At 40.0% G+C, this 16,763-nt stretch overlaps 1 protein-coding gene across 1 annotated transcript in view; it reads left to right on the top strand.

Annotated features, from left to right (window-relative positions):
• LOC137107847 (polypeptide N-acetylgalactosaminyltransferase 10-like) overlaps positions 1-16,763 on the top strand; it is a 75,800-nt gene that overhangs the window by 28,289 nt on the left and 30,748 nt on the right. Inside the window, exons 2-4 of the mRNA XM_067491905.1 lie at positions 943-1,045; positions 2,697-2,835; positions 6,865-7,031. Coding sequence (XP_067348006.1) covers positions 943-1,045; positions 2,697-2,835; positions 6,865-7,031 — 409 coding nt within the window. The remainder of the gene's footprint in view (positions 1-942; positions 1,046-2,696; positions 2,836-6,864; positions 7,032-16,763) is intronic.

The raw sequence follows: 16,763 nt of genomic DNA, 5'->3' as shown, positions 1-16,763 counted from the left end.
TGAGTTTATCTGGATTTTATCCAGAGGTGCAGTATGTGAGAACACAAACACCCATCATTTAGCCTAGAAATGCAGATTTTACACAGCCAGCTCCCTAGTACAAAGTCTGCAGTGGAACTTATTGCCCTCATTTCTTGTGCCTTGTTGACAACTTTTCTATTATTTCAATTATTAGTATTACTATATTTATTTATTTGTATTTATTACATTTTATTGCTTAATATTTTACTGTTTCAACCTTTTGTCTTTGCTTGGTCTTTTTCACTTTGTATGGCATTAAATCTGTACGTAAAGTGCCCTATAAATAAAGTTTTATTGATTTGAACTTCTGCAGGCATTAAAATTGTGAAACAAATCTGGGGAACAGCACCAAACAAAACCGTACGACACACTCCAGCCCTTGCCCAGACCAAATGCACACACGTTATCCCCTGATGTGCACACAGTTCTGAAACAGCCACTTTGTAAACTCCTGTGAACTTTTGGTGGTATTCTGGTCGGTAGATTCTTTACAGGCACCTCGGCTTCACAGCCAGTGTGTAATGTTAAAATGGCAACGGGGTCTGTTTAAAAATCGCATCCTTTTGGTGCATTTACAGACCTGTTTGAAATTTTACATATCTGCAAATGGAAACGCAACCAACTACGGATGGTTATTTTTTTTTAATTGCAAATCTGCTTATTGTTTTTCTCATAAGTGACTACTTTAAGTCACTGCATTATAGTGTTTGTACTGATGTACTGTATTTTAGAATGCATTTTAGACTACAAACAATAAGGTCATCTGTGGACTTTTGAAATAATTGTTTTGTTGTAAGTCACTTGATAATCTATAAATCAATGCGTCAGTAGAAACAGTCAAAAGAAAATGGCCTGCCAATGACCATGTCCATGTGTATGACAATATCCACAAATATACCTTTGATGTCTTTGTGTCTACAGGGGCTTAACAGGATAGGGAAGGACACTCAGGTGGGACGCGATGGTGTACGGCGGAAAGACTGGCACGACCATGAAGCCATCAAAAGAGACCTCTCTCGATCTGGTAGGTGCAGCTCACCCTATAAATATGCTGTGAAATGTACATGACAGTTGTATATTTAACCTGTACAAAATGTTTCAAACGTACAGTTTACTACAGAATTCATACAGTTATACACACATATACTTTTCTTCTTCAACATGAACAGCTCCTGTGTCTTTTCTGCCCTGCTGCTCTATAGCTCTGCAGCACCAATATACATTTGTGCTTGGAATGCAGTCCTGCTGTCACAAACACAGTTTATATCTGCTACATTATTCACCAGCCCAGTTTAATTTTCTGTTCAGGGAAATCAGCTTCTATACAAACAGTGCAAATTAGTTGTAATGGGTTTTTCCCTGAAATGAGCCACTAAAGTCTGAAAGTTATTTTCCACACTTGTTGCCTTTACAATGGAAAGTGGATATCGTCTGGTTAATGAAGCATGTATGTCTGTAAATGATGGTGTTTTTTTTGTTTTGTTTTTATTTTCTCCGGGTTTCCATAGATCCCTGATTTTCCTTTTAAAATTTTTGCATAATACAGTTTAGTCATCAATGTGGATTTATTTTTTTATTCGTTTATTTAGGATTTCTTATTTTGGATGGTTCTAGCTTTGATTCTTCCAGACAAAAGTTGTAAACAAATGAACAGCGTTTGAATCCATTTTTGTTTTTTAGGCTTTGAACTTTTGCTATTAAAGTTTAGTTTCTGGCTTAAATGGGTGACACACCTGAAGACTGAGGTTGGGTGTGGGCAAGACAGTGGTCGGTAATAACTGGAAGTTCTAGACAAATCCAAACAACATCTATGGGTCATTTAGTTCTTTATTCCAAAAACATTTGTTTGAGAAAGTTTTAAAGCCGTTTGCTTCAAATGCGAATCACCAGTCGACCTTGCACACATACAAAGTTAGATGTTTTGTTTACAATTTGTCTGTGAGGCTCTCAGTCATCCAGGTCATGATTATGCTAAAGGTGCTACTCATTGGCAGCAAGACTGAGGTTCTTGGAAGATGCTCCATCTCTCACCTAAAAGGTTACTTCAGTGTGCCAGGTATTTTACCCCTGTGCTGTTGTAAAGAGGGGTTCCCAACAAGAGTTGTTCAGGTTATATGGGGATTGTTCTCCAAGCCCACCTTTATGTGTGTCATTAGGGTCATGTGTCAAAGTTGGAGTTGAAACTGTTCCCATTTGAAACAAACAAAAAAATCACTGAATTTCAATTCCAACAAAGGCTGGATATGTGCAAGTGCATAAGCAGCTTCCAATAATGCAAAGATCTCAGCTTTTCCATGTGTGTTTCTGAAAGATCACTACTGTCACAAATGGTCTGGGTGGTGGTGGTGGTGGTGGTGTACTCAAATAAGATGACAGGAATGAACAAATTAGCAGCACATAGAGGTATGAGAACAATAAAAGAGTAAGTGTTATCTAAACCTTGGATCCTTTTTTATTATTATTTTTTTTTTTACATTTTGGATTGTAAGTAAGTGATAGTTGGCATAACAGGCCACCTCCCCTCTTGGCTAATGGGTTGATGTAGATGGCCTGTTTTACTTTTTATCAGTTTTAGGATGAAAGGCAAATTGTCTTCAAGTGTGTTAAGCAAGTCGTGCTTAAACATACGTGTGTACCCTGGTTAAAACCTTTCTTTTTTTTTTTTTTTGGTGCAGGTAATGGTGAACAGGGGAAGCCTTTTCCCCTGACTGATGCTGACCGGATCGACCAGGCCTACAGGGAGAACGGCTTCAACATTTACATTAGCGACCGGATCTCCCTCAACCGTTCCCTCCCTGATATCCGCCATCCGAAGTGAGTCCTTTGTGTGCGCGTGTGTTTGGGGGCTTTTTGTGTGAAAATAAGAATCAGCTTTATTATTTGAGAGAGGAAGTATTGACACACATCAGAAAATTTCAATTTACAAGAATTATAGAAGTGGTTTTGGGAAACCTTCCCATTTGTGCCTTTTTAACAGTAACTCTGTGAGATTATCTGTCACACGTGCAGGGTTTTTGTCGAGCACATTCCACTTCTTACACGTTTCTCTCAAGACTGTCCCACTATGTACGAACGTGGAAGAATATACCTCTTCCCTTTCAAGTCAGTGTCCATAAGCAGCAGTTCACAGTTCCAGAGACTCCTGCTGTGAGTGCACCTCGGATCTACAGCACTAGAATTAGTGGCATGTCAGCATTTTTGCAACAACATTACTACCATCACTAGTTAAATTACTCCACTGGTTGACTCCTTGGTGCTTCTCATTTTCATTTGTATTAAGCTGATTGATTTAAAAAAAACATACAGTACTGGACAAGTAGTTTGGCCTCATTTTACAGCATGAATTTATCAGTATAATTGTGTTATTTTATTAATTCAAATAATTAGGTTCATTCTTTAATTTCACCTTTCTATCAGCGCAAATTTTCATCCCATTTCAATCTTCAACATCAGTACAACGGGCACTAGACAACTCATCCTTTGAATATTTTCTCCACAGTACCCTCCCAACACAAGCAACACAAGCCTTTTCTTTTCTGAAAATAAATTCTGGATCAGTATGGACAGTATGATTTGAATAGGGGCAGGAACTGGCCATAGAGGGCGCAGGGTCTGCAGGTTTTCATTCCAGCCCAACGCTGCAGCAGGTTATTTCACAGACTGGCACTCCATCAACTGGAGGGGAAAAATGAATTACCTAGTCCAGTCTTTGCTGAAAAGCTGCATACTCTCTGCCTTTTGCAGTAGGTTGTTTTTGTTTCTAAAGAGACAAGTAGGTAAAGATCTGAAAGACTTTACAGTCGATCTTTCCTTCCCTTAAAATACGTCCAGCATTATTTAAACTTAAATGATCTTATGTTGGCTCTTTCCCAACTCATTACATCACACCCTGTTTTGAACTATTGTTCCAATTATCAACCTGCCCAGTCTATTCACAGGAGAGCTGTAGCTTCACATAGACAGCAGCTAATTACACAGCACACATCACCTTTGTGCTTATAAGCCACGTTCTTGACAGCAGTTATCAGTGTCATTGATGTCCCCATCTGTGCCGATGTGTGAAGAACTGAAGACAGATGTGTCCTTATTTTTAAAGTGGATTTGAGTTTTAACACCTCGGTATCAGCCGGGGAAAAGCCCCTGTAATCATGCAGATGCTACTGCTGTAGTATATAACAGTTGGATGGAATAAGTGACAAAGAGATGATTTAGATCATCTGTGGTGATTAAAATCCATTGGGTTCAGCACTTAGGAAGCATGAATATAAAAAGTGGGAGCATTTCCTGGCAATTGACCTTTTTGCAGTCTCATGTGCAGTGACGCAAAAAACTTTGATCATTTTCTAAATTAATCGCCATAAAATGTGGAGCGGTGTGTCTAGCTGGTATGTTTTTAATTGGTTTTTGGACAACAACAGAGGTCCAAAGCACGGACAACCAAGTTAGTCCAGTTTGGTGACTGACAGAGATTGCCTTTGAGTAGAGGAGGCTTATTGTAGGTTTTAGATCGTTAAAAATATGATTAATTTAGAAAATGACCGACGTTATCCTTTAAGAGGACAAATGTTGTCATGATTTAGGAGAATTTTCTTGGAGATTTTGGCCACTAATTGTTCATTTTGTTCCAGTGATGGTCTGTCAGTCAAACAGCAAGGTCCAGGAATGATTTGACATTCAATTAAATTAGCTTCAGCGGTTCATGATCCTAAATCCTAAAATAAAAACTAAAGATTTTCCCCCCTGATTATTCCTTTGGCTTTTTCATCTAGTCCACCAACAGATCCAAATTTTCACTTGCCAAGCACTTGAAAGCAAACCTTTATAACTTGCTGCAGTTCTGCCAGAAATAGACATGGTGGCTTTACGGCTTCTGCAGACTTTCTATTACGACCTCCGTTGTAGAGATTCATGGAAATGAGAACTTGTGTCAAAATACTGAATATCCAAGGAACCAGTTTAAATATCGTCTGCTAAACAGCTTAAGACCTGTTGAGACAATTCATCACAGAGCAGCCTTCAGTGCATTTCCTCCACCTGACAGGACTTTTCCTGACTCTGCCGTCACTTTCATAGTGAACCCTTTTTCAAATGGTTTTAACCAGCAAAAAGCAAATGTTTTTGTGCAATGACTTTTAATTGAAACCCATCAGAACCACATATTTTAATGGGCCACTCTGGACCTCAGAAGGAAAACTAGCTACCACCATCACAAGGGTTGAAATGGTTTACAAAGTGGAGATAAAGGTTTGGGTGGAAGTGACAGCAGAGTTAAACCTGCCAACACCGTTCATTCATTCATTTTACTCACACAATAACTGAATGATAAACAAGAAGAAGAACGAGAAATTTAGGCCTACGTAAAAGACAAGAGATACAGTAATTACTGTCTCTACTGCTTCCTCCTGACTTTTCAGAGAGAGTAAGAAAGAAAAAGAGAGGAATGCAGGAAAAGCCAACAGGTGATGTGCTTCATTACATCTTATTAAAAGAGTAACACGTTGTTCAGGATGGGCTGCTTGAGAGCACTGCAGTACAGGGAAGGAACGAGTAGTCGTGTTTTTTTCCTAGAATTTAAAAGTATAAATAAAAACCTCAGCACACAAGCATGTAACATTTTATAAACGTATATGTCTAAATTACAACATCCAGTGTGTTAATGTGTAATGTTATTTCTGTTGGTGCTAATAAAGAGAGCATTTCTCTTTTTCCTCTATTTGGCAAATCAACTTTGGACATTTCTTTTTACTTATCAAAGGAAAAGTGGTAAAAGGACAACCGATTTGATTTTTGATTCAAATCTATTAAAGCCGCAGCGGACTTAACATTGCAACATAATACACTGAGCAGAATTAAGTCCCATCACTGGGTTAAATGTCACAACCCCACAAGCAGATACTGTATTGTAGTGTTGATGCATTTTCTACAGTGTTTATCACGGATTCATATCATCTTTTATTTAGTTTGCAGTTCTCAGTTTCTCACTTCCTGTTTATTCAGTCAGGCATGTTAGCAGAGATGTTACTCTGTGAGTGTAGTTAGCTGCACAGCTGACGGGATTCTTTGCTGTTAGGAAAGTGGAAACAAACACTCATCTGCATGTAGCGTCACAGGCCTCCTGTAGCTGCCAATAAAAAAAGGATCAATGTCTCGGCTCGTCCCTTCAGGGGTCGCCACAGTGCAGTGTGTTCTGCACATGGATTTGGAATGAGATTTTATGGCGGATGCCCCCCCACAAGTGCTTATTGAGAAAAGCAGTTTCTGCAGAAACTGTTTCCCATTCAACGATCATTTAATGTTTGTATGCACTATATAAGCCAATACTGTTTAGGGACCAGGTGATGGTACAAAGATTAGAGTCCAGTCTGTCTGTAGTCTCCTTCTCTGGTGTCTGGCTTAAATATTGCGAAAGGCCTGTTGAGGAGTAGATCTGTCATACAGTTTAACAAGAAGAAAGCATCAAAGTCCAGTCATTTCTATCACATTTCTATTTGAATATCTTGCACGTGTGGGCAGTACAATGGTCCCCTCTTGTATCTTTATGTGATTATATGAAGTTTGTAACATTAGACTTATACAATTGCTCCTTTTAAGCTATAACTCTTCATTAAATTCTATATGTGGGGCGGGGGTACCACACATGCCAATTAAAAAGGAACAAATCCATCAGTTGTTGGGATGTTTCACTCTGGTTCACAAAGTTGGACCAATTAACCAACATTCCCTCCCTAGAGCCAGACTGCAAGCGTGGCTAAAACTATGGTTATTACTTAGCAGGGATGACGCACGCTTGTCTGCTTCTGCCGCTTCTTTATTTGCTTTTTTGTGTGTGTGTTTTGTGTGCAGTTGTAAACAGAAGCTGTATTCAGAGAAGCTGCCCAACACCAGCATCATCATCCCGTTCCACAACGAAGGCTGGTCATCGCTGCTGAGGACTGTTCACAGCGTGCTCAACCGCTCCCCTCCACAGCTCATCGCAGAGATTATCCTGGTGGACGACTTCAGCGACAAAGGTAGAAAGGACACACACACACACACACACACACACACACACTCAATCTATGATCTGAAACACACCTGCGACACACACCCAAGCTCAGCTGCAGTTTTTTAGGGCTTGCCTGCAATAACTCAGACATATATATCTGCCTTTTAGCATTTCCTTCCTCTTTCATGCCTTCGCCCGCAAGCACGCACACACACACACACACACACACACACACACACACACACGCACACACACACACACACACACAAACCCTTTAAGTAATTTGTAGTGGTGACTGTTGCACATATAATTAGCTGCTCAGACACAGAAGTATTAACCAGCTTCTGCAGAGGCTCAAATGTGATCTACAGACTCACCTGATTCTTCATAGCATATGCAGGCACAGAGTAGAGACACACACACACACACACACACACACACACACACACACACACACACACACACACACACACACACACACACAGGTGAGCCATGATATGAGGAATGTATCTCACTGGCCCAATTGGTCTTTTATTAACCTGAGAGCAGCTGGCGTTACTGAGCTCACCGCTCTCTGCTGACTCTGTGTGTGTGAACTGTGGATTCACTGGGGCAAACTGTGCTGCTTTTAATTACCGGAGAACGACTCGTCAGTGCTCGTCATTGCTCGTGCCTTTATGATTTCATGGATGTTTGTCTTTGACCACAGCTAAATAAAAATAGTCTTAAAAAGCATTCAATAAAACATGCAACACCTTCAATAAAATGTACTTGCTCGCATGCTAAAATCCATAGCATCTTAAGTATATTAAGCCTAGTGATTTAACCTACAGCACCAATCGTAGCGACTCATCTTGCTAAAGCTATTAAAAACACTATTTATTGATCTACCACAGCAGCACGGTGAAAATCACATCAATGTGATCAATTAAAACTGCAAAACAGAATAAATCTAGAATATTATACAAAATTACAGGTTACAATATGTTAAACAACAGAACTGTCCCTAGCCGGCAGAAACTACACACAACAGAAGAGGGAGTAGTGAGTGGAAAAGAAATCCGAGCGGACTACATTTACACTACACGTTCAGGTCATGGGAAACTCCGGACACCGTTCATTCAAGTCGCTGCAGTTTTAACCCACCTTCTGCAAACATCCCCAGGCTAAACTTTACTTGATTACTCTGCTTGTGATGAAGATCATGTAATGGCAATGTTTTCTCTTCATTTACCTTTTTAGCTGACTCATAATTAGCCAATAGTACATTTTTTTTTAATTTATATTTAACTACTTTACCTTCTTGTTTTGTTTGCATTGTATTGCAAATGTAGATTTGATTTCAATGGAAAGTGTCTTGCTTTGTCACAGGCTACTTGGAAATCATATACTGAGGGCATGTACTGCAGTTTCCTTTGAACTGCTAGTGTTAGTGGGGCAATTATCCAGTTTCTCATGTGGATGGATGTTCTCACACAGTCGGTCCAATCAGTCCGAACTCTGGAGTTAATGTCCAGCTTTGAACCTTCACATAATGAATCAGGGGACAAGTGGAATATGATCACCTGGGTCTGAGTGGAGGCAAGAAGATGATATTCAGCATGAAGCCTGTTCCACTGCCACTGTGTGACACATAATTTCCTGCTCACTTTTCCATTTCCTTAGATATTTAATAATGCACTAAAACTATATGGAGAGAGAAAAGAAAGAAAGGATGTGAAGGAATATTTTTACTGGATGTTCAAAGGTGAAAGTTTCAGGGGGACCCATAATGTTAAAGGGTGAAGCAGACATTTTATAAAACCCTCTCAGTCACTTTGCTTGATGCTAATTAGCAATCTCTGCATGCTCCATGCTTGCCTGCAGTTATACTGATGCCCTGTTACATTAATTGACGCTTTTTGTTTTGGTGCCTCAATGCCGCCATGAGGAAGATAAACAATTGATGAGATGTTTTTTTTTTTTCAGACTGCAGTTGTATTTTCTGAGGTGCTAATTAGTACCTGCTTTCTGTGTCGTGTAATTATAGCCTCGCTGCAAAATGAGGTGTTCCTGGAACAGCCTCTTCTCTCCTTTTAAAAATCCAAATTATTACAACTGAATATTGCCCTCAGAGGAGACCTGTACTTGCTTTCCTCTGCTGTGTTTTCGTTGAGGCAGAAAAAGTCAGTCACTTTAAACAGCTTCGGCTTCTCGTGATATCATAACGCGCACAACGTGTGAACTCTGGCTGAAGTTGTGCAGTGCTTTTAGTTCTCCAGTGTGTTTGGGCTACACAGGAAACACGAGGAGCTGAGTGGGAGCTGTGAGGGGCTCTGATGGCATCGGTTGGGAGACGTTGTGCATCGAGGATCATCATTCTTTTCACTCTACAGTTGACAGTACATGCCGTTTTAAAAGTTCTGTTGTTGAAAGCCGGGCTGCTGCACTTGTTGCTATGTGTTCCAACCTAAAAGAACAAGGTGTTTTTTTAAGCTGTTAGAAGTTATGAATTACTGGTTTGAATGTAAAAATGGGCTGGTGAGAAAGAAACTGCCCTAACTGCATGTAAATGGTGGCTACTGCAAGCGCTCATGTGTGAAACGGTGGCACAACCGTTGTGCAGCTGAATTCTGTGTATTATTGTGTTTTATGCTTAGTGGAGTTTCGCAGCTTGGGCTGCATATGGAATTCACAGTTACATACTGACTTAAAATATCTAATCTTGTCACATTTGAAAAAGCATCAGTGCCACTTTGAGACTGTGGGAGTATCTACCAGGATAAACATGCTTATAAAATGCTAAAAGAAACACAATAGAGTAAATTGGATGACATGCTATACGAACTCCACAGAAGCTACGCACTAGAGCCCAGTGCAAATCTTCCAATTATGTCTTTTGCGTGTGCATGTGATGCCAACACTAATAAAGTGGCAGAATCTTCACCCTCGAAAGATTTTATTTCCTAACTGTCACAAAGAAGTTTACCCGGGCGGAACCAGACTTTGACAAACTTGGAGTCAATTGTCGTGCCCAGTTACTATTTGTGCTCAGTGATTGAACAGCACAGCCATGTTGTGTACCAACAATCAGATTTCTTTCTTCCTTTATAGGATAGCAACAGTCCTCATCTTAAAATGAAGCAAATACAGGAACCAGCTGTGTAATTGATCAGCATCTTTATATAATACATTGGTTGATTGCAACATATTTGCAGAGCTGAACAGAAAAAAGCTGTCTGGACAATAGACCAAAAAGTGGACTGGATATGTCCTCTCTGATTTCACTCTGCAGTAATGGTGGCAGGACTACAAAGTTGAATCGCTGAGAGTTTTTCACCTCCCCCACCTGCCGTGAATTACAATTGCTGGAATAATTTCAAATGTGGAGGTTTTTCACTTGGAAATTACTAGTGAAACTCATTATGACTCACTGCTTTCCCTGCTGTAGCTTTACTCATAGTGCGGTTGTTGCAAACAGTAAATTCAGTTACTCAGTGTCAGTCAAAACACATGTTCTATTTTTCTATTCTCACTCCCATTCGGTCATCGTAAAGGAAGACATCCAGCACTGATAAGGCAGAAAAACCTGTTTTACATTCCACCGTAGCCTTAATAACAATACCTGCTGCATTTCTGAGTATGGTTTACAATAATAAATAAATACGCTGGCTATTCATGTTGTTACCTTCATCTGTATGCACGCCTCACCCACTTCACCATAGCTTTGGACTGATGTCAGCAGGATGAATACTTCCTCTACTGGGCAGCCACTTCCTATAGTCACATGACAGTCACATTTCAGTCAGCTTTTGCATCAGATAGAAGGCTGATCAGCTGTTACTCTTTAAGACATGCAAAGAAAAACATTGGTTATAAATTGATAGTCTTCACCACTTGGTTAGTAGTAGTTTGATAACATCCTATGACCCCATTAAATGGCAGTTAGGATCCCTGTGGAGAGTTTTTGTTATTCAGGTCATGTTTTTTCTAAAGTTGCAACTCATTGTTAACTGTTTGCCTCTCATCTAAAAGCCTTAAGAGTCTCCTGCAATATAACCTTTTTTAGGTCTTTTTTTTTTCTTCTTCCTGAGTGCAAGCCAATCAGATAAGTTCAGATTTGTGTGTAAGATGCTGTTGCAAAAGGGTAACTTGCATATCTAGGAGACACTTGTGTTGCTGGCCTGGTTGGATTGATTTATTATTGATTCTGAAAAGTTGCATAATGTAACTTTAACCTTAGTGGAGTCATTACGTCTCCCAGTGTAAATGGGTGTTAATGAGCCTGGGAAAGAATGAATATTCCAATGTGATGGAAGTGACCGTTTCTCTGGCCAGAATGTGGACTTTCCATCTTCAAAGAAGTGGGTTTTTGTACATGAGTTGAGGTTAGCATTAACTATCATGCTCGTAAATATGCTTCAGGGGCGTCAAAATACAGAAGGTGCATATCCATAACTACCTAATCTCTACTCGGTAAGTTGTTATTTTACTGCTTAATATTTAAACCTAACAAAGCTGTTTTGTGCCTGAACCTGGCCTGCTTTATGTTTGTTATTGTATCCATGACGATGAAGGAGGTTGACTAAGAGGCGTAGTCGGTTCTTACTTCAGAAGTATCCAACATGGCTAACACTGAACCACACGGCAGTGACCGCTCACTGTCTTGGCTCCTGCTCGACAGTGCAGTCAATTTGATAGCTGACTGAAAAACAGTTTGAATACAAATCTATATTTTAATATGAGAGAAATATCAGGGTTTAAGGCATTAAGTATCCAACATGATGATGACTCCATTCTCAAATGTTTAGGGATATTTTTTATGATTAAAATTGTAATTAGTTCTGTATACTTGGCTGCCAATTTGTTGCTTGCAATTTGAGACAGTATGACATGTTTTGTAAGGACAGTTATCACGTTTTGGCAGGAAATATGAGAGTGCAGTGAAGTGTGGAAGGAGATGATACATGGGCATGCAAAATAAATTTACTCAGTGAGAAATTGAACAATCAAGATGCGTGAAAGAATATTAAAAAGGTGGAGGAGGCTGGAGATGATGTGAAAGACAATGGTGAGGCAGAGGTTTTAAAGTTTTATCGTTTAACTTATAACTTTAATCAACCCGAGTCATTGAGTAATGTAGACATCAATGCATTTGATGGTGGCTAGAAATAGAAATGTGAAAAGGTACCTTCACAGTGAAGTGAGTGAAATAGTTAATTAGAGCTGAGATCCAGCAGTTGATTCATTTGCTAAAAAGTTCCTTGAAAACTAATAACACCTCGACCAGATTATGTCCCTCACAGGACAGTCTTAGTTTGCATGAAAGCAGTCTCACCAGGTTCTCGCTATCAGGATGGGTAAATAACGAAGATGTGGTAAAATGGTGTCATGAAACACACTAAAATATGTATAAAACACTGCTTTTGATGACTGTTGGATTTAATGTGTCGCTTGCACCAGACGTACCTGAGCTTTTGCTCTGCCGCTGTGAAGGAGCCACCTGCCAAGCTCCCAGACGCTGGGTGTTGTTGATACTGTTGCCAAAGGGTTGCAAATCCAGAAGTTCTCTTACTCAGTTACGTAAAAATGAACTCAGAATGCAGCTTTTGCATTCTGCAGTGGCCAGGGGAGCTCGTAGCATTGTACTTGCTTTGTGTATTTGTGAAGTGAAGCTCCTTTGTTGTGTTGGCTCTCATTACTGTTGTGGCAATTGGCAAACTTTTCTGGTTACATTGTTTAAACTAAGCAAAGGCTGAAAATGGAGAACATATTGTATAAAGGTTTTCACACAGAACATTTTTTTTTTTTGCAGTTAGGTATGTAATTGGCGCATTTGTCAAATAATTTTGTGCTTTAGCTGCAAGTCGATTTAAACAATGCTGACTTTTCAGGATTATACGCATTTAGGATAAACTGTGAAAATGATTGTCCCATGCATCCAAGTGAGGGTTTCTCAAAATTACAATTAACTGATCATTTGTAGTCTCAGAGACGTATTCTGCCAAGGATTGTCTCTGATTAGCGTATTGTAGTCAAGCAGTAGTCCTACTAGTCATCAAACCTATACCATCATGATTTTGCCCTGGAAAGATTAAATGAGTTAGCCTCCCATCAACATACTCCCTTGAAAAAAGAAAATTACATTTGCACTTCATTTGCATAGGAATGCAATTTTATACAAAAGACACGAGATTGGGGAAAAAAAATCATAATATTGATTTCACTAATACTGCCAAGTCCCTCTCAAAACAGGATTTCCGTAAGTTTTCTTTTAATGCAGTATTACAAAATGGACTAAGTATTTGCCGGAACTCTGTAAAAACAAAGGCAAAGATGGAGAGAAAGAGATTGAAATTGTAAAATAACAATAGGTGAGGAATTTGGTTCAATAATAAGTGGCTGGAGTGAGACAAAAAGGCCTCACCAGTCTTTGGCAGCTACGGGAATCTAACTGGTTTGACTAACTACAATCCATAATGAGCTTCAGCTGGAGCTGAGAGGAGGGAGGGAGGAGGGAAGGATGGAGGGAGAAGGGGTGGCGAGGGGAGGTCAGCTCACTCTTCATTAGGCTGTAATTGAATTTCCGCAGCCCACGCAGGGAAGATGTTCAGCCCTCGCTCTGCCTGCAGGGGAGTGTTGGCTCGCTCCGGCTTCTCAACCTCCCTGTTACTTTCAAGGTTAGTTCAGCTAATAGGCTACTTTCACCACCGATTCCTCCTCCTGCCATATGTCTTCTGCGTGTCTGACCGTGTAGGTGCACAGGTACGGGTCCAACATGTGGTGCTGCTGAAATAAAGGAGTAGAGACCATGTTCAGAACTGACGCAGACCCATTCCGGGGTTGGCAGCTGCGCATGAACACGCACACTGTGGCAGTGCCGAAAAAATGAGCCGGCGCTGTTTCAGTGTTAAAGCTGACCATGCAGGTTTGTAATGACCTTAATGGATATCATCAGTAAATATATCAGCTGCAAATCTATCTTGTGGAAACCACATTTTCACATTTTGGATATGATATTTACGGATTCAGAATGGGGTCACTGGCAACATGTGGCCTTTTCCTGATCTGCTGCTCTGATCATTTTTCGCATTCTGACAATTCTGTTTTCTTTTGACTGGCTGTGAATAGTTTAACCTACACAACAGTGTTTGTACAGTATATGATTTAGTAGTGAATGAATGTTTTCATTGTTTTTTGGCAGCCTCTCTCAGTGGGTAAATGTTAGACATTGCCAGTTCATGAGATTTAGCTCACAGCGTTGGTTAGCTCAACACTGAGCCTGTTAATTGAAATCAGTATGTCTTGTATGAGCAGTGTAATTAAAATATTACTGATGCACTGTTCAAGCGATAAATTGGAGATACAGTATAAGATTAGCACACTTGCTGACCTAGTTCACTAAGGTGTTAATGTAACTTGATGGACTTCAGTGCAGCATCAGCTCGTTGTTGCAAACTGTATGAGTGACTATCCACATCAGACGGACAGCTCATGTTCGATGTGTTGGAGATAAAGTCAAAGACCAGGTCGAGGTGGTTTGGACATGTTCAGAGGAGAAACTGTGAATATATCGGTAGAAGGATGCTGAGGTTGGAGCTGCCAGGCAGGAGGTCTAGAGGAAGAGCAAAGAGGAGATTTATGGATGTAGTGAGAGAGGACATGAAGTTAGTTGGTGTGAGAGAAGAGGATGCAGAGGACAGAGTTAGATGGAGACACATGATTGGCTGTGGAGACCCCTGAAAGGGAAAAGTTGAAGGAAAAGAAGAAGAATAAACCAAATCCAAAGACATTTAGTGTGTTTTTTTTGTTGTTGTTTTTTTTTTTTTTTTTTACTAAAATATGAAAACTTATTTTTGGATAAAAACTGTATTTCATAAAGGAATGGGAAATTGAGTTGTAGTCATTTATATTGCAGTTATTTTACATTTGAGTTTTTCTCTTTTTATGGACTTTGCTTAAAACCCCCCTTTTTGCAGGCTGAATACTGCTTTTTTTTGGACCATCGTCATGCTAAGCGTGTGCTGAAGTTGCGGGGGGATTTGTGTGTGTGTGTGCTTTGAATGCAGCAGGGAGCCTCATTTTGACACTGTTAAACTGCATTAGTGGGATTTCCCCCCCCCCCCCCTCACTCTGCCTTCCTCTTTAGACACAGTCTGGTTTAATTTTTGCTAGCTAATTTTGTTCCCTTTTAATGAAGCCGTGTTTGCAGGGCCGAGGGGTAAAAGGTGGTGTTTTTACACGAGAGGCAGCACAAAGTAGAGGAGCACGTTAGCTGGTTGTTTTAGCAAGAGTTGTTTTTTTTTTTTCCCCTCCATTTTAATTGGAGTGTACTTTACAGATGAGAGCTGTTCTCCGGCAAGGCTGACTTCATTAGTACCTGTAAGTGTCCAGACATGCAAGTGGGAAGGGAAAAATCGAGGAAGAAAAAAGACATGTAAGGAGAGTTGTTTTTAATAACCACTGCTCAGAGAATATTTGGATGTGATGTCACATGTACTGAGTCATATGTTATCTAATATCCACTTCCAAGACAAAAGATGTGCTTCATTTAAATTTTGTTGCAAAGTTCCTGTTGTAATCTTAAACCATCAAGTAAAGCAGACGTCCACAGACCACAGGGTCTGTGGTTGGATCCCGTCCCGGCTATATGTCAAAGTGTCTTTGGGCTAGACACTGAACCCCTAACAGCCCGTTCCCAGCTGTGCAGTGCCGATCCAAGCCAGGTCTAAATTGGGGCGGGTTGGGACAGGAAGGACCAAAACAAATCAACATGCGGACAATGATCCGCCGTTGTGACCCTGAACTCACAGGATAAGCCGAAAGACCTAATAAAAAAAAATAACAAGTGAGATTTTCACATTCAGTGAACCACAAGTATTTTGATGGCACACTGGCTTTTTGTAAGACAAATTGTTCTCTGTCATCACAATAGCTGGTCCTGATCATTTAGATATGAAAATTTTGAATACTGTACTTCTCATAAGTACTGATTTACAGCACAGCATAGTTTAGTATTATCACAATACAAGATATATCCATGCAATAGACTGTTATTTGTGTTTTCTTTGCCACCAAAGTTTCACTTTCTGACGAGGTAATTCAAGTTTTGGAAGGTTAAGTTTGTTGGCTAGCTGTACTACTTTTGTTTGTGGACAACTCATTCTCTAGTTCACTCAATAATGAGCAGCCAGTTGAGGTTTCAGACAATTACTAACAGTTGTCACGCTGCATCATCATTAACAGCTGTTTGAGGCGCGTGACGGTAATTTTCTCATCTCTGTAAGGGAGAGTATTACATTGTGGGGTAACTTGAGTGCAGTTTATATTGGATAATTTTACTCACTCAAGCTTCACACACTACTTTGAAATGGCGAACACACTATGTAGCGAGTAAGGGATGAACTTTTGAGCCTTTGACTCTGGCAAGATGAAAATTGGCTGAGAATATATGTTGGTTGTAAGGCCACACAGTTGTGTTTGTGGTTAGCACACAGTGTATTGGATGGATTGTTACAGAAACCTAGGATTACATCAGTGTCACCGTCACATTTCTGTCAGTGTTACTATTGGATGGAACAATTTAAAAAAAAAAAAGGAAATAAAACCCAATAATATGACTGTGACAGTTAGTATCATTGTTTGGCTTCTGACCCTTCCTTTAATGCTGGTCTAATGGACTCTACCTACTGACATATTTATTAGAGCAAGGTGTGTGGAACATTGTACACTGTGAATTATGTCAACAAAGTGTTGTTAGGGAGCTGGTTGGGGTGGA

Source organism: Channa argus, chromosome 22 (assembly GCF_033026475.1).
Source record: "Channa argus isolate prfri chromosome 22, Channa argus male v1.0, whole genome shotgun sequence".
Taxonomy (NCBI): Eukaryota; Metazoa; Chordata; class Actinopteri; order Anabantiformes; family Channidae; genus Channa; species Channa argus.
This window is presented reverse-complemented; position numbering and strand designations above follow the sequence as displayed.